The 23,127-nt window shown below is 44.2% G+C and overlaps 1 protein-coding gene across 4 annotated transcripts in view; it reads left to right on the top strand.

Annotated features, from left to right (window-relative positions):
- amotl2a (angiomotin like 2a) overlaps positions 1 to 14,807 on the top strand; it is a 28,496-nt gene extending 13,689 nt beyond the window's left edge. For 2 of the 4 annotated variants that reach the window (XM_048604455.1, XM_048604456.1), the window contains 7 exons: positions 6,618 to 6,763; positions 6,864 to 7,013; positions 7,863 to 8,053; positions 8,656 to 8,793; positions 9,480 to 9,697; positions 11,025 to 11,234; positions 11,592 to 14,807. In XM_048604455.1, the coding sequence (XP_048460412.1) occupies positions 6,618 to 6,763; positions 6,864 to 7,013; positions 7,863 to 8,053; positions 8,656 to 8,793; positions 9,480 to 9,697; positions 11,025 to 11,234; positions 11,592 to 11,680 (1,142 nt within the window). In that variant the 3' untranslated portion in view covers positions 11,681 to 14,807. The remainder of the gene's footprint in view (positions 1 to 6,617; positions 6,764 to 6,863; positions 7,014 to 7,862; positions 8,054 to 8,655; positions 8,794 to 9,479; positions 9,698 to 11,024; positions 11,235 to 11,591) is intronic. The other 2 variants (XM_048604458.1, XM_048604459.1) reach the window with 2 other exon arrangements.
- The last annotated feature ends 8,320 nt before the right edge of the window (positions 14,808 to 23,127 follow it).

Here is a 23,127-nt window from a genome sequence, read left to right on the forward strand (position 1 = left end):
TTTGTTCTTTGAACTGGCTTAGTTTGGGAAACTTGGTCAAACAGTCATAGAGTAATACAGCATGGAAACAGGCCCTTCAGCACAAACTGGTCCATGCTGACCATGGTGTCCACTCAGCTATTTCCAATTGCCTGCATTTGGTCCATATCCCTCTAAACCTTTCCCATCCATGTACCTATCCAAATGTTTTTTTTAAATGTTGCTATTATCACTGCTTCAACCACTGTCTTTGACAGCTTATTCCATATACACACCACTCTCTGCGTGAACAGGTTGCCACTCAGGTCCTTCTTAAATCTTTCCCCTCTCACCTTAAGCCTATGCCCTCTAGTTTTCAATTCCCCATCCTTGGGAAAAAGACTATATGCATTCATCCTATCTATGCCCCTCATGATTTTATACACCTCAATAAGGTCACCCCTCATTCTCCTACATTCCAAGGAATAAAGTCCTATCCTGGCCAACCTCTCCGTGTAACTCAGGCCTATTATACCTGGCAACATCCTCATAAATCTTCTTTGCACATTTTCCAGTTTACTTCTGTCTTTCCCGTAACGAGGTGACCAAAACTGTACACAATGCCCCAAGTCCGGCCTCACCAACAATTGTTGTATAACTGTAATATAACATCCCAACTCCTATACTCAATGCCTTGACTGATGGAGACCAGCATGCTAAATGCCTTCTTCATTACTCTGTCTACCTGTGACACCATTTTCAACAAACTATGTACTTGTGCTCCTGGGTTCCTCTGTTTCACAACACTCCTCAGGACCTTACCACTTACTGTATAAGTCCTACCTTAGTTTGACTTTACAAACTGCAACACCTCTCACTTATCTGTATTGAATTCATTTGCCAATTCTCAGTCCACTTCCCCATCTGACCTGGATCCCTCTGTAATTTTTGATAACCTTCCTCACTATCAATGATACCCCCTAATTTTGTATCATCCGCAAACTTACTGATCATGCCTTGTACATTCACATCCAGATCATTTATGTAAATAACAAAGGTCCTAACACAGACCCCTTTGACACACCACTAGTCACAGGCCTCCAGTTTGGGAAACAACCTTCAAACATCACCTTCTGCTTCCTACCATCGAGCCAATTTTGAATCCAATTAGCTAGCTCTCCCTCGATCCCATGTAACCTCACCTTCATGACTAGCCTGCCATATGGGACCTCGTCAAAGGCCTTACCAAAGTCCATATAGATAACATCCACTGCCCTAGCGTCATCTATCCTCTTGATTACCTCTTCGGAAAACTCTAAAAGATTTGTCAGACATCACATCCCGTGCTCAAATCCATGCTGACTATCCCCAATCAGACCTTGACTATCTAAATGTTGTTTGATCCTGTCCCTCAGTATCCTCTCCAATAACTTGCCTACCACTGATGTCAGGCTCACTGGCCTGTAGTTCCCTGGATTGTCTTTGCTAGCTGTCTTAAACAATGGAACAACATTAACCACCCTCCAGTCTTCTGGAACTTCATCAGTGGCTAAAGATGAAGCAAAAATCTCTGCAATGGCTTCTGCAATTTCTTCCTCAGCCTCCCACAACTTCCGAGGATGAACTTGATCAGGCCCAGAGGATACTCCACCTTAATGCGCTTTAAGGCTGCCAACACCTCCTCTCTGGTAATAAGAATGCAGTCCAAAACATGCCCACTTGTATCCCTTATTACCTTAGCATCCATAATTCTCTCTTCAGTAAACACTGAGAAGAAATATTCAATGCTCTATGACTTTTTTTATTACTGAGCCAGGTACAAACAGGAGGTGAGGACTTTGATTTTTCCCAACAGAGACTCCTCTTTCAAACACACCTGACAACGTTTGTGTTATATAGGCCTCCAGCATTGTTTTTTCCAAATGGCACAGCTCACACCTGCACTGCCAATTGCTCACCACCATCCAGTCACTGTTCCTGGAATGTGTGCACGTACCAGGGCAGGAAGTGGGTTGTGATGCATTCCAAATTGTGGTGAACTCCGTGCTCACTTCTCCACTCACTACTCACTATTCCACTACTCACTATTCCACTACTCACTATTCCTCTACTCAGTATTCCTCTACTCAGTATTCCTCTACTCAGTATTCCTCTACTCAGTATCCCTCTACTCAGTATCCCTCTACTCAGTATTCCTCTACTCAGTATTCCTCTACTCACTGTTTCTGTACTCACTACTCCTTCACTCACTACTCCTTCACTCTTTGTTCACCCTAGCTTGCTCCCACAGCACTGATATGAGCCCGCTGGGTTTTCTCAGGGTTAGTTGACATTTTGAGTTGAGACTGATCAATGCAGTTAGATAGGTTAGACTTGTGGCAATAGTTTCCCAGCATTTGAACTGAACAGACCCATTCCTGTGAACTAGTCCACAGCACAGTTTTGTGCCAAAATACAACAATCGCTGCAGTTCCTGTGTCTTGATCAGGGAGTTGCTGGAGCAACTTCCACCCAAGGCTAAGCTCCTCTGTGGTTTTCTCACACCAGTGCCAGACTCCACGGACAAGTCCTTAGATCCCCACTGGAGGCTGGCTGGAAACCCCAATTTAATTTTTGCTGACCTGGCCACACTCGGGGAGTCTCAGCAATGTGCTTTGCTTTTCAGTCTCTGATTCTGTTGCACAACGTTGGTTGTGTTGAGTGCAGGGTGCAATTCTGTTAGTCACAGTTGAGTGATCACCGTGCTCAGTGAGCAAAGCACAGCTCGGTAGGAATGTTTGCTATTCACCCTCATCTGACTGCATTCCTTCCCTACTGAAAATCCATCTCTCTCCTGACCGCTCAGCCAGTTATATAACCAATATTTTGAGACCATGTGTGTGCCTGTCTGTGTGAGAGAGATAGAGTGTGTGTGTGTGTGTGTGTGTGTGTGTGTGTGTGTGTGTGTGTGTCTGTGTCTGTGTGTTAGAGACATAGTGACTGTATTTGTGTTGTGACAGTGTGCATGTTTGCATATGTGAGTATGTATATATATCCAGCAGAAATTGCTTTGGAATAAGACAATAAGTTTGATTACATTGAGTGTGTAAAACTAATGACAGCAACCTGGCTAAGACACAACCTTGGGGAAAGTGCTGTGATTGGTATGTTATAAGACATATGGACATAGGAACAGAGTGTGGTGGGTTATATCTGCAACAGTCGTGGTAAGCCTAAACTTGGTCAGCTACCTCACTGGCCCTGTTGACATTTCAGTACAGTACTTATTAAAAGTGAGATGGCTGTAAACCAGACTGCAGAATAAATCAACCACTCCATCATTACTGCCAGCAAACTCCACAGAAATGTGCATTTAGGGCTGGTATCTTACAGGCCAAGACCTCTCCCCTTTACTTCAATCTACCCAGCTTTGGAGTGGGAAAGCCTTTTTTAAAAAGTAAAAGTCCTGGGTTGCTTAATTCCTCAGCCTCTTGTGGCCTCAGTCTACTGTACCATTTTATCTTTGAGGGTGTAAATCATGCTGTCCCATGGTCAGGAAAGTGTTAAATTCAGCTTTGCTCTGGGAGGTATGTTGCTGTTGGAATGTGTGTGATTGTGAAGTATGTAGGTCAGGAGGGATTTGTCCCATGACTTGCATCAACAGCCGAGCTTCCCCTCCTCCCACCCTTAAGCGCATTCTTTGTTGAATGCTCGAACTTTATAGCAGGAAGTTAGGAGCCTACCAAGGTCTCTCAGTCATTCCCTTGGGGCGAGGGGAGGGGAAAGGAATGTGGAATGTGGGTTTCTGTTGATGTTAATACACGGAGCTTTTACGGAAGAATTAAACAAAAAACAATGCCAGGATTTGTGATGCTTTCACACATTATTTGCAAAATTGCTGAAGAAGGGTTATGAGCTGGAACATAAAGCCTTTTACTCTCTCTAGAAAGTGGTTTCATGTTTTGAGTTGTGCGGCTGTCAGTGTTACTGGGCTCGATGCTATTTCCTTCATTGCTGCATTGCAGGAGTTCATCTTGTTTCTCAACCTTCGGCATGCACGTTTCTGCATTGATATCAGTTTGATCTGTGGCTGCATTCAGTGAGCAGTCGATGAGGAAGACCTGTTCAGGCAGGACCCTGTTCATAACTCCCTCTAGTGGGAACGAACCTGAAGATAGGGACAGGCATTATACAGCCAAAGCTGGATTTAATAATCAGAGGTGGTTAGTCTCCACTCTCAGCAACCCAACAAGTGTTAGTCAGGACATGCTGCACTGTCAGCGGGTCAGTACTGAGGGTGTGCTGCATTGTCAGAGGGATAGCACTGAGGGTGTGCTGCACTGTCAGAGAGTCAGCACTGAGGGTGTGCTGCACTGTCGGAGGGTCAGTACTGAGGGTGTGCCGCACTGTCAGCGGGTCAGTATTGAGAGAGCTTCGCACTGTCAGAGGGTCAGTACTGTGGGAGTGCTGCACTGTCAGAGGGTCAATGCTGTGGGAGTACTGCACTGTCAGAGGGTCAATGCTGGGGAATGCTGCACTGTCAGAGGGTCAGTGCCAAGGGAGCGCTGCACTGTCGGTGGGTCAGTGCTGAGGGAATACTACACTGATGGATGCAACATATTTTGGATGAGATCATTAACTTTAATTGAGTTTTTTGAAATATTAAATAAGGTTAGTGCAATTGATGTGGTTTACATGAACTTCAGTAAGGCCTTTAACAAGGTTTCACATGGAAGCCTCATTCAAAAGTGAAGAGCCCATGCATGCCCATGACAAGTTGGCAAACTGGATCCAAAACTGGCTTACAAATAGGAGACAAAGGGCGAAGGTGGGAGGATTGTTATTGTGATTGGAAGCCTGTGACTAGCAATGTACCACAGGATCAGTGCTGGAACCCTAGCTGTTTGTTATGTACATTAACAACTTGGATATGAATGTAGACGGTATAAGTAATAAGTTTGCAGATGACATAAAAATTGTTGGTATTGTTGATTCTGAAGAGGATGGCCTCACACCACAGTTTGATATTGATCAGCTGGTAAATTGGGCAGAGCAATGGCAGATGGAGTTTAATCCTGATAAGTCTGAGGAGTTTCATGTTTGTTGGTGTAATAAGGGAAGGACATACACAAAGAATGGTTGGTGCTGACAGAATACTGAGGTTACCAACAGACCTTGGTACAAGGCCATAGATCCCTCAAACTGTCATCATGGGTAAACGGGGTGGTGAAGAAGGCATACCAGATGCTTGATTTCATTAGCCGGGGAAGTGAATATAGGAGCAGGGAAGTCTTGTTACAATTTTAGAAAACAATGCTTGGCCACAGGTAGAATACTGTGTACAGTTTTGGTCACCACACTATCAGAAGGACGCAATTGCACTGGAGAAGGTGCAGAGGAAATTCACAATGATGTTACATGGGATGGAAAGTCTCAGTTATGAGAACAGACTGAATAGACTGCATTTGTTTTCCCCGGAGCAGATGAGGCTGAGGGGACATCTGATTAAGGTATACAAAACTATGAGAGGCATAGACAGAGTTGATCATGAGAATCTCTTTCCACTGGCAGACATGTCTAAGACCAGAGGGCATAATTTTAAAGTCAGGAGTGAGTGGTTTAGGGGAGATCTGAGGGAAAACCATTCCACCCAGGGGGTGGTGGATATATGGAATGTTTTGCCTGAAAGGCTGGTGGAGGCAGGTACTCTTGCAACATTTAATAAGTGTCTGAATGGGCACTTAAAATGTCAGTAAGCTAAGGACCAAATGCTGGTGAATGGGATTAGTGTAGTTTGGTGTTCATTGCTTGGCATAGACATGGCAGGCCAAAGGGCCTGGTTCCGTGCTGTATGACTCTGTCTCTAAATTACCTGGTCAACACCTCACTGGGATCTTGCTATGCAAATACTGGTCACATTTCCTACACTTTAGCAATAGCTCTAATTCAAAAGCATTTTGTTGGCCACAGCTGGATCGTTGACTGGAATAGAAACACTTTCCTTTGTTCTTTATGGAAGAGATGTCCCTTCCCTTCCCCCTACACCTAAATATAACTAGCCTGTAGTTGATGCTAGATTACTAGAGTATGCAATGACAGTGCATAAGTGATGAATCCTGAATCCATTGGGGTTCAGAAAAATGAGAAATGATGTTATTAAAACATGTAAGATTCTGAGGGGTCTTGACAAGGTGGATCCTGAAAAGCCATTACCTTTTGTAGGAGAGACTAGGACCACAGGATACTGTTTAAAAATAAGCAGCTCCTCATTTAAGATGGAGACGCAGAGACACTTTACGGGGGTGGGGGGGAGAGGGGTGTGGAGAGGGTAGAATCATTAGTCTGTGTAATTTGCTTCTCCAGAGTATACCAGAGGCAGGGTCATTGAATATCTTTAAGGCTGAGGTATGGAGATTTTTGACTAACAGGTGAGTCAATGTATCGGGGTAAATCAGGAAAGAGAAGTTAAGGCTCATATCAGATCAGCCATGATCTGATTGCATCACAAGTCAGGTTCCAGAGGCTAACTTGTTACATACAGAATAAAACCGAAAGTGCTGAAGAAACTTAGCAGGTCCGACAGCATCTATGGAGAGAGGAACAGAGTTAACATTTTGAGTCTGATATGACTCTTCCTCATGTGTTGCTGTGTTTGTAATGATTACTTTGTCTACCAACAGATCGAGAACAGCAGCAAGAAAAGGAGCAGCTTCGAAGGGAATTAAACTTGTCCCGCAGCAGGAGTGAAGAACAACACAAGCGAATGGGGCTCCTTGACCAGGCACTCAACAGCACCCAGTCCAAAGTAGTACGGCTAGAAGATGAGGTACTTTGCCTAAATTCTATCCAAATGAGTCAAAATCCTCTGATGTGAGGAAGTGGGACACTAAACCGGGGTGTGTTTCTTGTCTCTCATTCTCTGTCAGCTGCGGAAGAAGCAAGCATATGTGGAAAAGGTGGAAAAACTCCAGCATGCGCTAACACAGCTGCAGGCAGCCTGTGAGAAGCGGGAACAGCTGGAATTGCGATTGAGGAACCGACTAGAGCAGGAATTGAAGAGCCTGCGAACACAACAGGTAAAGGAAGGAGCTGAACTTTCAGCACAGAGCTCATCCTGCCTTTCAGATTGTGTTTAACCTTTTAAATTCCTCATCAACATAATTCAGTGTAAAAATAGATAGGTTTACTGGTTAAAAATTAGGTTGTTGCTGGCCAGCAAGGGGTAGATTTCTGCAGCCTGTTACAAGGTCCTTGGCTTTGTGCATTGTGATTTAACAGGTGAGAGTTAGTTTAAAATTTCCCAAAATCACCAGATTGTAGAATGACCTCAAAAATATAATTGAATTCTGCAAAGTTGCAGCTGGCTCCAAAAACAAAAATGAAAATTCATGTAATACTTGCTATTGAATGGACAGTCAACAACTTGCATTTGTATAGCACCATTCGCATCCTTAAGAAGCCAAAAATGTGGTTGCAGAAGAGCTTTTGATGTGCAGCCACTGTTGTAAAGTAGCAGATGCACTAGCCATTTTGTATCTAGCATGTCCCACAAACAAGCAATGTGATCGTGATCCCATCACCTTCTTAGTGAATATGGTTAGTTGAGGGATAAGTATCAGCCAGGATCCCAGGCATTGCTCCCCTTCCTGATCTTCAAAACACGATATTTTATGTTCAGCTTTGTGAGCAAGCATCTCCTTGGTTTAACATTCCATCTGAAGAATGGCATTGTAGCATTCTCTCGGTACTGCACCGCAGCAAGTGCCTGCGGTGGGACTTAAACCCACAAATGTTTAAAGTGCTAGCTGCTGAGTCAAGACTGAAAGCTGCGCATGGACTTCTGACAATTTAAACATACATTAGCAGTGGCTCCATTCGTTCATTTCTCCTAAGAATTAACAGTGGCTTCTCTTCATCCCCGACAGCGTCAGGCGATTACCCACAATGCTGGAACCACAGAATACAGTGCTCCAGCTCTGATGGAGCTGCTCCGGGAGAAGGAAGAACGCATTCTGGCCCTGGAAGCTGATATGACCAAATGGGAACAGAAGTATCTGGAGGAGAGCACCATGCGACAGTTTGCAATGGATGCTGCAGCTACTGCAGCTACCCAGAGGTACATGCCATGTTTGTAAAACTTTTTCCATTTAAATACTCCTCATCAGTGAGTCGCTGAATAAATCATTCCATCTCAATGTGTCATTGCTCAAAATACATGGAGAGTTTCCATGCTGGGAGCTGGAAATCCCAAGAATTTAACAGCACATTCCCTTCTTCAATTGTTCTTTTACTGCCCTAACTTTCAAAACCTATGTTCTCTCCTTTAAAAAAAGATGCGAGAAAGCAAATTTTAAATTTTTTTTTAAGCATTGAATTATATAAAGATTCCAGGACAGAAACAGGCCATTCAGCCCATCTCATCTGTGCCAGTGTTTCTGCACCCACCCCCAACCTCACCTATTAGTGTGTCTTTCCCTTTCTTTCCCCCTCATTATCTTTCCAAATAATTGCTCAACATGGTGCCAAATTCTACACTCCTCTCTCCACACTTTTCCAGAATTCCTATTGGATTTGTGACTGACTTTATTAATTTGTTGACACTTGGTTTTAGATCTCTGCCCTGATATCTCACCTATGTCCACGTAATTCTGATGATGTCCATCCTATCACCTCTCAGCCTTCCCTCAATCAATGAATGGTTTCTCTTTTCTCCCACAGAGACACCACAATCATCAATCATTCCCCTCGGCACTCCCCAAACAGCAGCTTTAATGATGGCTCCTTGGAGAAACCTGTTTACTACCAGAGGGGAGAGGTCATTGTGAGCAGTCATCGAGATCAAGAGATGGAGAGCAGGTACAGCTGTTTATGTAGGGTCCTGATTTGTGATGTATTGAAGTGATCTAGTTATTAACTCCTTAATCAGAGTGTCTATAGCTCCATTGGCCTCACTGATAAATACAAGCCTTGGGGTAGTATTTTCCAAAGAATTGGAATGTATGGACTGCTATTGCTGGTCAGAGTGACTGAGCTGCTCACTGTCCAGGTTATTACTGGGTGATTGCTTGTCCTGTGGACAAAGCAGTCTGAAGGATGGACAGACATCCATCTAGAGCTTCCTTCTTGGTCCTAGGCTGGCTGTCTCAATGCCAGGTCAATGGCTGCTCAATGTGGCCAGGTCAGAAAGCTCAGGAACATAGGGCCTCAGTTCTACCTTGTGGTGGTTCTATAAAAACTGACGTTGTTGTGGTACGAGAACCTCGATCGAAACCTGGGTTCAGTGTGTACCCTTGGTCAGAGTGTGTACCTCCGGTGGGAGTGTACCCCCAGTTGGAGTGTGTACCTCTGATTGCAGCGTGTTGAATTAGACGTCTTGAACACGGCAATGGATAGTATTTGTAAGAAATGAAGATATATAACATGAATTAATCATTAATAATTTAAAGGGGCTGCACAGTTTCTGAGATTTTCTGCGCAGTTAGCAGCAGTTTTAGAATGGTCACTGGCAGTAAAGTAACTGTGTCTGTTTCCTCTGGGTTCAGGATCAAAGCCTTGCATGCACAAATCCTGGAGAAGGATGCCATAATCAAGGTGCTGCAGCAGCGCTCGAGGAGGGAGCAGGTAAAAGCTGAGCAGCCTGCTCTCCGCCCAGCACGCTCTGTTCCGTCCATCACGTTGGCTACAGGAGTGAGCCACGCCAGTTCCGTCAACCAAATCAACAACGAACAGTTTCTCGACAAAACAACGAGAGGTGCGTCAGGTAAAGAAGTGCTAGAAATGTTTTAGTTCTTCTGACATCACGTGAATTTCTTATCGTTTTGTGCGATCATCAGAAATAGGAGCAGGAATAGACTTTTCAGCCCATCAAGCCTACTGTAGTAATGCCCTTGACTCCCTTATGGATCACAATCTATCTAACTGAACCTTGGATGTATGCAATAGCCCAGCGTCCACCACGCTCTCGGGGAGATAATTCCAAGCACTCAAAACTCTCAGAGACAGGCCTCACCTCTGTCCTAAAATGGGAGCCCTATTATTTTTAACTGGGCCTCAGTTCTATATTTTTCCCATGAGTGGAAACATCCTCTCTGCATCTATCCTGTCAAACCCTCCCTCAAGAGTCTTCTGTAAGATCAACTCCCATTCTTACAAACTCCAATGGAATAGGCTCAACTTGCCGCTGTTCCTCATGATTCCATCTTTGAGGATGCCTTGTGGACTTGTTTTGTCTTGTCTTCTGACATGAGTCGTGAGTGACATATGATATAGCATAGTTGGAGATCATTCAGCCCACCATACCTGTGCTGGCTCTTTCGATGAGTTATCTGGTTAGTTCTACTCACTTTCTGTATCCGCATGCCTCCAACAAACTTCTGTTTTTTTTTATTTAAGTGTATACAATCCTCTTTTTCAAATTATTACTGAATGTACTTCCACCTTTCTTTCTGCTCATATTAACTCCTGATGTTAAAACTATTCTCCACATCTCCCCAGCCCCACCACTTTTTGCCGGCTGCTTTCAGTCAGATCCTATTGGTTAATCTGACTCTTCTGCCCAGGGAACAGCATCTCCCTTCTTTCAAAGCCTCTCCCTGCTTGGAGCACCTTGACAAAATGATGCTGGATAATTCCTCATATGTCTAGCATTACTCATGTGCCATTTTTATGCATCACCGGGAACTGGTCAGCCAACAGCTCACTCTATTATAAAAACACTGTGAGTCTCCAGGAAAAGGTTAGGTGAGCAAGTTTAAGAGTTCTGGGCTTCTACGTAAGGTTCTATGACAACAGTAAACTTGACAGCTTCATTATGAACTGCTGCCAACAAACACAGGTTGCCCAGTTAGTCAGCATCCAGGATGTTTTCAGTCAGCTTCATAACAGTGAGTTGTTAGACTTATGAAAGCATTGTATTGACCCATAACTTTGTATGTCAGTTTGGATCTTGCTAACATGTTTGTTTCATGTGATTTGCAAAAAACTACATCGAAGCAGAGAGCAAAGATGTTATCTGAAGTTTGTATTATGGGTTGTTTACAGTGTAATAAAATTAGGGTTCGGTTCTTAAAATCTCTCCATCTCTCCAGGCACCTTTAGCAAAGGTCTGACAGAGGATCCAGCAGCCACTTTGGCCCTGCATCCAGTGACGTCCCATGCCAAACACGGGAGCAGGGACGGTAGCACACAGACTGAGAAAGTGGTTGAGACTGAGCATACAGCCTCAGGCCAGGGAAACCCAGAGGACAGTGAGGCTGCGATCAGCTTGCGAGTGACCAAACCACCAGCTAGTTCATTAGGTGAGTGCCTATGGTTGGCGGTAACACAAAGTGATAGGGGGAGACAAGACATGAGGTGGTAAATTAGTCTTTCAATGTAGAGGTGGGTGGAGGTAGGCAAAATGACTCATGTTTCACTGGCCAGTAAGCCATCCATAGACTTAAAAAGTTGGAGATTGTGTTGATTCCACTTCTGGCCTCTTCCTATTAGACCTCCCACCCCTGTAGTCTGGTCTAATCGCAAGGAATTCTGGCTATGCTGTTTGGATCAGATACAGGTGATTCTGAAGCTCAGGGCGCTGAGGTTGTAGGAGGAGGTTCCAGTATCTGAGGTTAAAGAGAAGAAAATTGATGAATCTTGATTTTTGATGCTTACAGATACTTCACAGCCGGTGGCACAGATGGTCTCCAGCAATATTAGGAACCAGGAATCATCAGACAGCGAAATGGTTGAAATTCTTATCTGAACAAGACCCTGATGGCAGGAATCAGAGGACTTTGGTGAAACATAAACATCTCCTTCTTTGGAAAGCCTTTCTCTCCCTTCAGCCCAGATGTCAAAACAATGGAAACAAGAAGAAAGCTCGGTGCACATTTGTCTTTGAGACGAGCTTTACACTTGAGTGAGGGGTGTGAGGGGGGGGAATGTGGAATGTAGGGGCTGGGGAGATATAGCCTTAAATGACCATGTCCATAAGCTGCTATGAAGACTGTTGTACACATGGGAAGAGCTGTGCTATCCATTGTGCCAAGTGTGTACATATCTTAAGTGACAGGAGACACTCATGAACTAACTCAAATGAGTCAGACTGCTGTGAAGCTGCATTCCGTGATGGACACAAAGGTCTCGTAAGAGGTGACAGTATTTTTTCACACAACTGCCAAGCAAAAAACTTCACAGCAGCGTAAATATATATATATATGTATGAATACATAGTACTAGATGGTGCTACACATAATATATACTGTACATAAGGCTGTAAATCCAACTTGTTTAGCACCTGTTTTGTTTCAGCTTTAGACACTGTGCAATTCTCTGCTGTTACTAAAACATCTTTTAAAAGCTAAATTCAGTTCTCTACTGGCAGCCGACACTCTCACTCCAACATTGTTATTGCCCAGCTGTATGTTTTCTTCTGTTGTCCGTATACCATGTTGACTATTGCTCAGCAGTTACATTTAAAGTGCATAAGTTCCACCCACATCTGAACAGTTCCCAAAATTTCCATTACTAACTGGGAGATTCTTGCATACACTGTATACTGGACAGGAATTGAGCAGCTCTGTCATGTGTTACACAGTGTTTGTTACAGTGCACACACTGTTGCTGCTGCTGCTGCTGCTGCATGTCAACACTTAGTCACAATCACTCTTCATAAAACATATGAAGTGGCCAAGTGTTCTGCCATTGTGTAGGTGCATACACTGAGATGGCATCACCGGCACTGCAGTGGCACCACAACCAACATCTTCCTCAATAAGATAGACAATTTTCCAAGAAAAGAATGAATCTGCCACCTGATGCCATATGCAAGGGTGTCCAAAGTAAGGGCCAACTGGTTCCATGCCAGTCTCTATATAGACAAACCCCTGCTTGGCAATCCGAATATAGGTGCACCTTACCTGGCAGAGCATGCTCCCAATAGCACTAAACAGTTTGTCAGTTGGATTTCCAGTTCAGTCAGCGAGGCAGGAACACACACTATTTACATCCCATCTTCAGCTTCTATCATCTCTCTCCAGTGATACTTTAAGAGTTATTTCAGAGTCACAACAGGGCTGTGTCAGTGTACAGATGGACCTGTGCTCCTCTTAATTAAATGTCGCAATGGTTGTGTATGAGCATCTGATTCTAGAACCTGGGCAGCCAGGCCTCTGAGCCAGAGAACGCTGATGGTCCCAGCATGCCTGTGTTGATTGTATTCAAAGAAACACTGCTCCTTCTGGGGGTAGTGGGGGCTGGGTCATCTGTCAACTTGTACTTCCAGATTGACGTTTAAGGGCAGGCAATGGCATCGTGATGTTATCTCTGGGCTGTTAATCCAGACACACAGGTAATGTTCTGGGTGACCCAGGTTCAAATCCCACCATGGTTGAATTTGAATTTCATAAAAATCTGGAATTAAGAGTCTAATGATGACCATGAAACCATTGTCTATTGTTGGAAAAACCCATCTGGTTCTCTAACGCCGTTTAGGGAAGGAAACTGCTGTCCTTACCTGGTCTGGCACTAGATGTGACTCCAGACCCACAGCAATGTGTTTGACTCTTAACTGCCCTCTGGGCAATTAGGGATGGGTATTAAATGCTGGCCTAGCCAGTGATGCCCTCATCCCATGAATGAATGAAGAAGATCAGTGCCCACATTGTGTGGTCCCAGGCCTTCACATTGTCACTCTGACACCTGGCAATGTCTGGATGTGTGAAGTGCAATTTCCAGATGGAGGTCTAATTTGTAAGTTGACCACAATGGAAATGTGAAAAGCCCTCCTCAGAGGGTGTCCTTTCTCCTGTAAGTGAAGGTGTAACTCTTGTAAACGACTGTCCACATAGGTCCCGTTCATTATTGGGTTTGACAAGCGTATATTTGTACTCTGTGGCCACTTCCTGTGAATGATCCCAATACCCTGAGGATATAGCAGATTTCACCAGGAGGAGGCAGGGCACTACGATAAGGCAGATGGTTTAACTCAGTGGTAGCTGGTTTCTGCCACAATTATTACTTTCACTCATTTACAAAACTAGACAAATCCTGAAAGCCTGGATTGTGGAACAGGATCAAAAGCCTTGGTTTGATTATCCAATGTTTCATTTGTCACTAATTGAGACTGGGCTAAGGCCAGGAATATTCCAGGATGATTCCCAATCTTAGTGGCTGTACCCTGACACATTTCAGGAAGTCCGCGTTTGGAGCTGACAGATAGGGGCAGACCAGCAATGCTACACCCAGTCAGATAGCCAGCTGACAAACATCTGGGTTTATGACCTGAATGAATGAAGATCCAAAGCAAGTTATTGGATTTTCAACTGAGCAAGAGCCGCAACCTGCACGAAGGGCTGTATGTGGGCAACCAGATTTAGTATATTAATGTTCACTGTACATTTCAGCTTGTGTGGCTGTGACATCACCAGAAATGACTGGGACCTGGACAATAGAGGGAATTGACTTCATTCAGAGCTGGAATTGCTGAGTTATTTAGATAGAGACCTTTCTGCAATAATGTGCAATTGCTGGCCATTGCCTATACTTTGTGACAGCATTCACACCGTTTACAAAAAAAAATTGTGAAGCAAAAAAAAGAAAAAAAATGTTAATATATTTTGTACGAATATTTGTACCTGACACCGGCTGTATTTTAGTGCCATTGAACCTCATGCCAAAGATGACAAACTGCATTATTATTGAGTAAGTTATGTAAGTATTTAAATGTAAACTCAAGGGTTTGTGTTAAGGCACCATATCCTGGGATTGCTGCGCCATTCTGTACGGTTGTGCAGTTGTTTGAAATTATTGATGTGAACTTGCAGACATGGGGATTTTTGTATTGAAATGTCAGCATACATTTCAGTAATAAAATCAGAAATTAACTATCACTTCTTCCGTTTGTATCTGATTCTGGATTGATTTTACACAATAAAAACTGAAGTTTGTAACCACGAAAACAAATATGATACTCACACTGATCCTGGGCTGGGACTTTTGGCTGAGGATGAAGAGTATAGGAGGCCATTCAATCCATCCTGCACTTGCCAGCTCCTTCACAGACTATCCAATTTGTCCCAGTCCCCTAGCATACCCATGTTACTCTGTCAATTCAAACTCCAATTTTTTTCTGAAAGTTTAGGCAGCATGTTCCAGAGCATCCATCAGTGTATACGAATAATGTTTCCTCAGATCACATTTAATACTTTTGCCATAACAAGGTGTAGAGCTGAATGAACACAGCTGTGTTCATCCAGCTCTACACCTTGTTATCTCAGATTGTCCAGCATCGGCAGTTCCTACTTTCTCTAACACTTTTGCCAGTTCCCTTGAATTGATCTCCTCTGATTATGAACCCTTCTGCCAACATACTCTGTACTTACTCTTTCAAATCCCCTCAGGACCTTTTTGAATAATTATGTCAAATCTTCTGTGACTCTCTCTCCAGCAACCCCAGCTTCTCCTGTCTCTCCAAATTAACAGTAAAGTCCATCACCCCGACCCCATTCTGGTAAATGTCTAGGCCCTCTTCCAATGGGCTGCATGATTATGCAGGGAGGCTTGAGAACCAAGTGTGAATCAATCCTTACTGGAAAATTCAATGCCAGCCAGATATTCACCAAATGCTACAAAGAAATGTGGACAGAAATCTGCACATGCCAAAAAGTGGAACAGGAGGGAGCCATTCAGCTTTTAGATTGTGTTCCATTGCCTAGACTGAGCTTACCTAATCTGTACCTCACTGTCATTTACACAATCCTTACTCCCACCTTCCTCTCTCCAAACCTGACATCCTGATGAACAAAAGACTTTCAATCTTGAACCTGAAAGCTCCAATTTGTCTCCATGTTTCCACGTTATTTTGGGGCAGAGTTTCCCATTTTCATTGCCTTATTAGTGTAAAGACCCTGCATGATTTCATTCCTGAATAACCATCCAAGCCCATGATCTCTACCCCCTGGCAGGACAACAGATATATGGGAACATCACCACCTGCACGTTCCCCTCACCATACTGACTTGGAAATATATTGCGATGTCACTGGGTCAAAATCCTGGAACTCCCTCCCTAACAGCATTGTGTGTACACACTCCCTTAGACTTGCAGTAGTTCAAGAAGGCAGCTCATCACCACATTCTCCAGGAACAGTTTGGGATGGTCAATAAATGCTGTTCCAACTGGTGATGCCCACATTCCCGTGAACAAATATGAAAAGAAACCCTAACTCTAATTTATGATGCAGCTGCTCTGGTTGTCTCCCATTATTTCCCTGGCTGTGTAAGTAGACAATCCCTGACAATGGGTGCTTGTCAGTGTTGAACTGATTGTGTCATGAAGCCATTGCTCAGTGTGCTGTTGGTTACACAACTGAGAGATGCACCAAGTCAAGCTTTTACTAGGTGAATTGTGAGTGGAGCAGGAAGCCACCAATGCTCGATGTCATTTTACAAGTGATTTTGACCTATATAGCCTGCTGTACTCGAGACGTTAGTGCTGCAGTGATGTAAACTAATAGGATTGACATTAGAAGCATGCATAACAATAATGATGATGACGTTTCAGTACATTGAGAGTCGGAAGGAGTAAGAGCCCAAACCTCACGTGAAGAACGGGTACGTACAAATCAAGATTTCCTGCAAGAATTTCCATGGATGGCAGCAATTTTACTTTGGCAATTAAACAGAGTTAGACACCAAACACTCAACAAAATATTCCATGTCAGGTTTGTCCAACAGACAGAATGTGGCCCACCACAGGCTCCAATCCAGTCCATGGCCCATCTTCCCAATGCAGCTGGAGAACACTGCAAGGAGCTGCTCCTCCAATCACAAACAATCTTCACACATTCCACCCCACCCCATCTTTGCTGACGACAGCTTTACTGGTGAATCTATCAGAAGTTACATTGGGAAGAGGAGTGCCCCGATTGTAAGAGCAGTGGAAGTGTGAGCATTCCTACTTTCACTCAGTCCAAGAGCTGGGCTCCGGGATTGGTGGCCAGTGTGCTGTGTTTGAGTTACTGGGGATAACACATACCTGCTGGATATGTGAGGGAACCATGCTGATGAGACTCTACAAGTGGATCAAGGGAACAGGCTTGGTTTTGGGGAGAGTCTTGATGGGAAGACAAGACTCACTCCTCCCCCCAGAGGTATCATAGACTCATAGAATCCCTACAGTGTGGAAACAGGCCTTTCGGCCCAACAAGTCCACACCGACCCTTGGAGCATCCCACCCAGACCCATCCCCCTATAACCCACACACCCCTGAACACTACGGGCAATTTAGCATGGCCAATCCACCTAGCCTGCACATCTTTGGACTGTGGGACGAAACCAGAGCACCCGGAGGAAACCCACACAGACATGGGGAGAATGTGCAAACTCCGCACAGACAGTCACCCGAGGCTGGGATCGAACCCAGGTCTCTGGCGCTGTGAGGCAGCAGTGCTAACCACTGAGCCATATGATGAACTATAGTCAAGATGGAGAAGGTCTCTCAAATGTCTCCAGTGTGTGTGTGTGTGAGGGAGAGAGAGTGAGAGACAATGATGAGGGGGACTATGAATAGAGAGACCATATGAGGGACAGAAAGAGTGTGAGTGGTTAGCGAATATGTGAGGGAGAGTGACTGAGAAGGAGTGTGAGGGAGATAGCGAGGGAAAGTGAGAAAGTGATGGGAGGGATTTTGAAGTAGAGAGGACATATGAAGGAAAGAGTGTGAAGTTTAGAGAAAATGTCAGTGAGAGAGAGTGAGGAAGTAAGATAAAGAGTGAGAGAGTGAGGTTAGGGGAGTGAGTGTGCGTGTGTGAGTTGGAGAGGAGGAATGTCAGCGTGAGGGAGGGAGAATCAGGGCGAAATCTGATACTGAGTGAGCCAGAGACAATCACTTTTCCCCTTCTCTTCCTCCTCCTCCCATGTCCCTGCCCCTAAAAAAGCCATGGCAAGAGGAAATCCCTCTTCCAACACCCACCGTTGCATGATCTCAACTAGTGCCCACTCCCTTCCCTGGTGATCTGGAACTGGGGCTTACTCTTTCTCATGTCCTGGTTTTTAACCAGAGATTTTATTAGTAAGCCCTGCTGCTTGGCATTTTTTACGGGTCACTCTCTTTTTAATGAGTCATTTAGTTAAATTCCAAAGTAGTAATTTTTTAAAATATTATATTTACTGCTAAATCTTATCTTTTCGAAATTTGCTCACCAGGTCTCCAAGCAAGAAACACACTGAAGGTGGCATCCTCCCATGCAAAAGCTTGGACAGGCCTGCTCTCCAGATTGTACGCAATGATGTATGTATGGTGCCTTTCACCAGCTCCAGCCAGTCTCTGTGCAAGCTCACTCCCCTTCCACACTGCAGCACATTTATTTACTGTAGACATCATCAGCAGCTGCAGAGGACAACAGGTTTGCCCAAGTGCCCTTTAAAGATCCGCCATCTTTTTGAAACTTTCCATCTCTGTTTCTACCTTCAGGATTCCTTAAAATCCTACCTCATTTTGATTACGTGCTCTAATATTTCCCTGTGCAATGTGTTGTTGGGTTTTTATTTAATAATGCTCCTGTGAAGCAGGTTCTTATTACTTTCCCCTAACCCTGAGATAGCAATGATGAGTGGGTATTATTATGGGCTGGGTTTTGTCTTCTAACTGGGAGCCATGGTGTTCATTTCCCCGACAACAATGACAGCATCACCTGGCCCGCATTGTCTGTCCAACAAGACAAGCTATGTCCAGTCATTAAGACAGAATGCACTATCAGCCTGAATATACTTTGGAAACCATTCAGTTCCTCTGAAACCTGCTGTCAATCTTTCTGCTGCAGTTTTGTGGACTGCAATGAGAATGCTGCTGTTTTCTTCTTCTCTGTACTATACATTGTGGTGGCAACATGCCAGTTCCAGCCGTGTTGTGCCTTTGTGGCTGTGTTACACAACCTTACAGAGAGGTTTTCAAAACCACAGATATTTATAGCTTTTTATTTATCAAAACTATGTGGAAACGTTGAGTGTAGTAATAAAACTTTACAACAGTGGAGATTTATAGCGCAGCTTCTGAGCAGAGGCCAATCTCAATGAGGTCAGTTCTGTATTACAGTCTGAAATTATCCATGACACTTTTTGCATATGAGAGACATCTCAGTCAATCCCAGGGTGGGCTTTACTGTAAATCAGGTGATAGCTCATGTTATTTCTCTCCATTTAAATCAGTGAAAATAATGCTGGCACAATATAATTGAGTTACCAAGATGATTTACTCTAGTCTCACACAACATCAAGATCTTACCATTAAACACGATGAATGTGTAAAGCAACTCATGTGGAGATCTTGAGGTGAATGATTCATTTCTGTAGTTTACATTACTCTATGCAAACACCCCTTTAATAGCTCAACCTGCCCTTCTGGCCTTTTTAAAATATATTTGCTGTTACTTTCCAAACAAATGAGAATGTAAGAAATCAGTGCAGGAGTTGGTCATTCAGCTCACCATGCCTAATCGTTGCTGAGTATACTGAACATCAGGATCAACTGGCGCAGTTCGGGGGTTTAGAAAGGAAGAAAATGTTTCTGATTGCTTGTGGGACCTCAGAGGATTTGGTGTCCTTGGAGAGCAATAGCTACGGGAAGGATATAAGACTAAATGTGAACCAGACTGGTTTGGGTAAATGTCATTTGTGGCTCAGTTGCAGCACTGAACACATATCAGAGTTGTAACCACAGAGGGAGACTGCGCTGTGTGAAGTGACAGCTTTCATCTTGAATCATAGAATCCCTACAGTGTGGAAGCAGGCCATTCAGCCCATCAAATCCACACTGACCATCAAAAGAGCATCCCACCCAGATCCATCCCCTACCTTATCTCTATGACCCCACATTTCCCGTGGCCAATCCACCTAACCTGCACATCTTTGGACTGTGAGACGAATCCAGAGCACTCGGAGGAAACCCATGCAGACAGGGGGAGAATGCGCACCAGAGGGAAAACGTAGGCCCCAGCTGCCCTGGATGTAAAATTGTAAGAATTGTTGTTCCCAGAAAGTTTGAAATAATCATGGATTAGATACAAAATGCAGAAACCAAAAGAGAAATTGCTGGAGAAACTCAGCAGGTCTGGCAGCATCTGTGGAGGGAAAGCAGAGTCAATGTTTGGGTAGTGACTCTTCACTAGAAACAGCTGAATAATCTCAGCAATATTAGATGCTGAGGTCTTTGTTGTGGCTGATCCCATCATACTGAGAGAGGAGTCATGCCCATTGGCTCAAAAGATGATCAGTTTCCTGAGGCTTGCCACTTCTGCTGTGCTGCCTCATATTTTGTGTCATCTTGACCTGCAAGAGAGGGGGGCGGCACGGTGGTTCAGTGGTCAGTACTGCTGCTTCAGCATACCAGGGACTTGGGTTCAATTCCACCCTCAGGTGACTGTCTGTTTGGAGTTTACACATTGTCCCCGTGTCTGTGTGGGTTTCCTCCGGATGCTCCAGATTCCTCCCACAGTTCAAAGATGTGCAGGCTAGGTGGACTGGCCATGCTAAATTGCCCATAGTGTTCAGGGATGTTAGGTTCAGGTGGGTTAGCCATGGGAAATGCAGGGATACATGGGCCAGGTTGGAATGTTCTTCAAAGGGTCAGTGTGGACTCAAATGGCCTGCTTCTACACTGTAGTGATTCTATTCTATGTACTTTTCTTCAATTAAATTTCACAGGTTTCTTCCCAGTATCTGAAATTTCCACTAGCTTGGTAGCTTAACACATTGGTGAACATGTCCCTCTGCCAGTGGTCGATCAGCCCCTGTGCTCTTTCAATGCTGTTTCACTCCATCAAACTTTCATATTTTCCTTGACCTAAATGAATGCTGGCCATTTGCATCATCATGTGTCTGCCTGTGGCTTTATGCACTTTTGGAGTGCCAACACAGTACCATATTGTGAGCTTGGACTTTTCCAATCAGAGCATCTTGTCCTTCAGGGCCTTCAGACTGAGAGATGAGCTCGTCTACAAATCCTTCATCAGTTTCTTTGAATTTACACTCGTTGGAATCGATTAATATTGTTACAAAATTGTGAACAGAGTCACGAGCTTCTTGCCCCAAATTTTAAATTCATATTGGTGAATCCACTGATTTTATTTTGGCTGGAAATATGTGTTGAATTTCTGAAAATGTTGTCTTGGTTGATGCTATCATCCTCACTGATCCTCAGGTACAAAACCAATTGAACTCCTTCTCTTCTGACTACCATAAGGTATAGCTTACCTTTTCTCCTCACTAGTGCCTTTTTGAAAGCAATTGAATGTTAATCTGCAGTCCAAATGATTCAAATGAGTCTACAACATCCTTAGCCTCCCAATTCATTTTGGCCAAGTCTGTGTGCTCATTTCTGCAGTAGCATTTACATTTTTCACAATTCACCTAGTTTTGATTCTCTGTGGCAAATCATTAGTTGTGCATTATGTATAAGTTCATCATTCTGAAGGGGCTATTGTGCATATTGTATGCATAGGGCAGCACGGTGGATCAGTGGTCAGTATTGCTGCCTCACAGCGTCAGGAACCCGGGTTTGATTCCATCCTTGGGTGACTGTCTGTGTGAAGTTTGCACATTCTCCCCGTGTCTGTGTGAGTTTTGTCCAGCTGCTCTAGTTTCCTCCCACAGTCCAAAAATGTGCAGGTTAGGGTGAATTGTCCGTGCTAAATTGCCCATTGTGTCAAGGCATTATATACTTAATGGTAAGGTCCTGGGGAGTGTGGCCGAACAAAGAGAACTTAGGGAGCAGGTTCATAGTTCATTGAAAGTCACAGGTAGACAGGATAGTGAAGAAGGTAGTTTGATATGCTTGCCTTTATTGGTCAGTGCATTGAATATAGGACTTGGGAGGGCATGTTGCAGGACATTGATTGACCACTTTTGGAATAAAGAACAAAGAACAAAGAAAATTACAGCACAGGAACAGGCCCTTTGGCCCTCCAAGCCTGTGCCAATCCAGATCCTCTATCTAAACCTGTCGCCTATTTTCCAAGGATCTGTATCCCTCTGCTCCCTGCCCATTCATGTATCTGTCTAGATACATCTTAAATGACGCTATCGTGCCCGCCTCTGCCACGACTGCTGGCAACGCGTTCCAGGCACCCACCACCCTCTGCAAAAAGAACTTTCCATGCATATCTCCTTTAAACTTTTCCCCTCTCACCTTGAAATCATGACCCCTAGTAATTGAGTCCCCCAGTCTGGGAAAAAGCTTCTTGCTATCCACCCTGTCTATACCTCTCATGATTTTGTAGACCTCAACCAGGTCCCCCCTCAACCTCCGTCTTTCTAATGTAAATAATGCTAATATACTCAACCTCTCTTCATAGCTAGCGCCCTCCATACCAGGCAACATCCTGGTGAACCTGCTCTGCACCCTCTCCAAAGCATCCACATCCATTTGGTAATGTGGCGACCAGAACTATATGCAGTATTCCAAATGTGGTTGAACCAAAGTCCTATACAACTGTAACATGACCTGCCAATTCTTGTACTCAATACCCCGTCCGATGAATGAAAGCATGCCATATGCCTTCTTGACCACTCTATCGACCTGCGTTGCCACCTTCAGGGTACAATGGACCTGAACACCCAGATCTCCCTGTGTAGAGAGATACTGCATTCAATTCTGGTCTCCCTACTATAGAGAAGGTGTTGTGAAACTTGAAGGGGATCAGAAAAGATTTACAAGGCTGTTGTCAAAGTTGGAGGGTTTGAGCTATAGGAGAAGGCTAAATAGGCTGGGGCTATTTTCCCCATAGTGTCAGAGGCTGAAGGGTGACCGTATAGAGGTTTATAAAATCACAAGGGTCATGGATAGGGTGAATAGCCAACATCTTTTCCTCGGGGTAGGGGAGTCTAATACTAGAGGAAAAACTTTTAAGGTAGGAGGGGAAAGATTTAAAAGGGACTTAAGGGTAATTTTTTCATGCAGAGGATGGTGCGTGTATGGAACGAGCTGCCAGAGGAGGTGGTGGAGGCTGGTACAACTACAAGATTTAAAAAGCATCCTTGATGGGTATATGAATAAGAAACATTTCGAGGGACATCAGCCAAATGCTGGCAAATGGGACTAGATTAACTTAGTATATCTGGTTGGCATGGATGAGTTGGACTGAAGACTCTGTTCCCATGCCGTACAATTCTATAACTCTCTGGGTCTATGAATGCGCAGGCTAGGTGGATTAGC

The sequence above is a fragment of the Rhincodon typus genome, chromosome 13, assembly GCF_021869965.1.
Source record: "Rhincodon typus isolate 14 chromosome 13, sRhiTyp1.1, whole genome shotgun sequence".
In the NCBI taxonomy this organism is placed as follows: Eukaryota; Metazoa; Chordata; class Chondrichthyes; order Orectolobiformes; family Rhincodontidae; genus Rhincodon; species Rhincodon typus.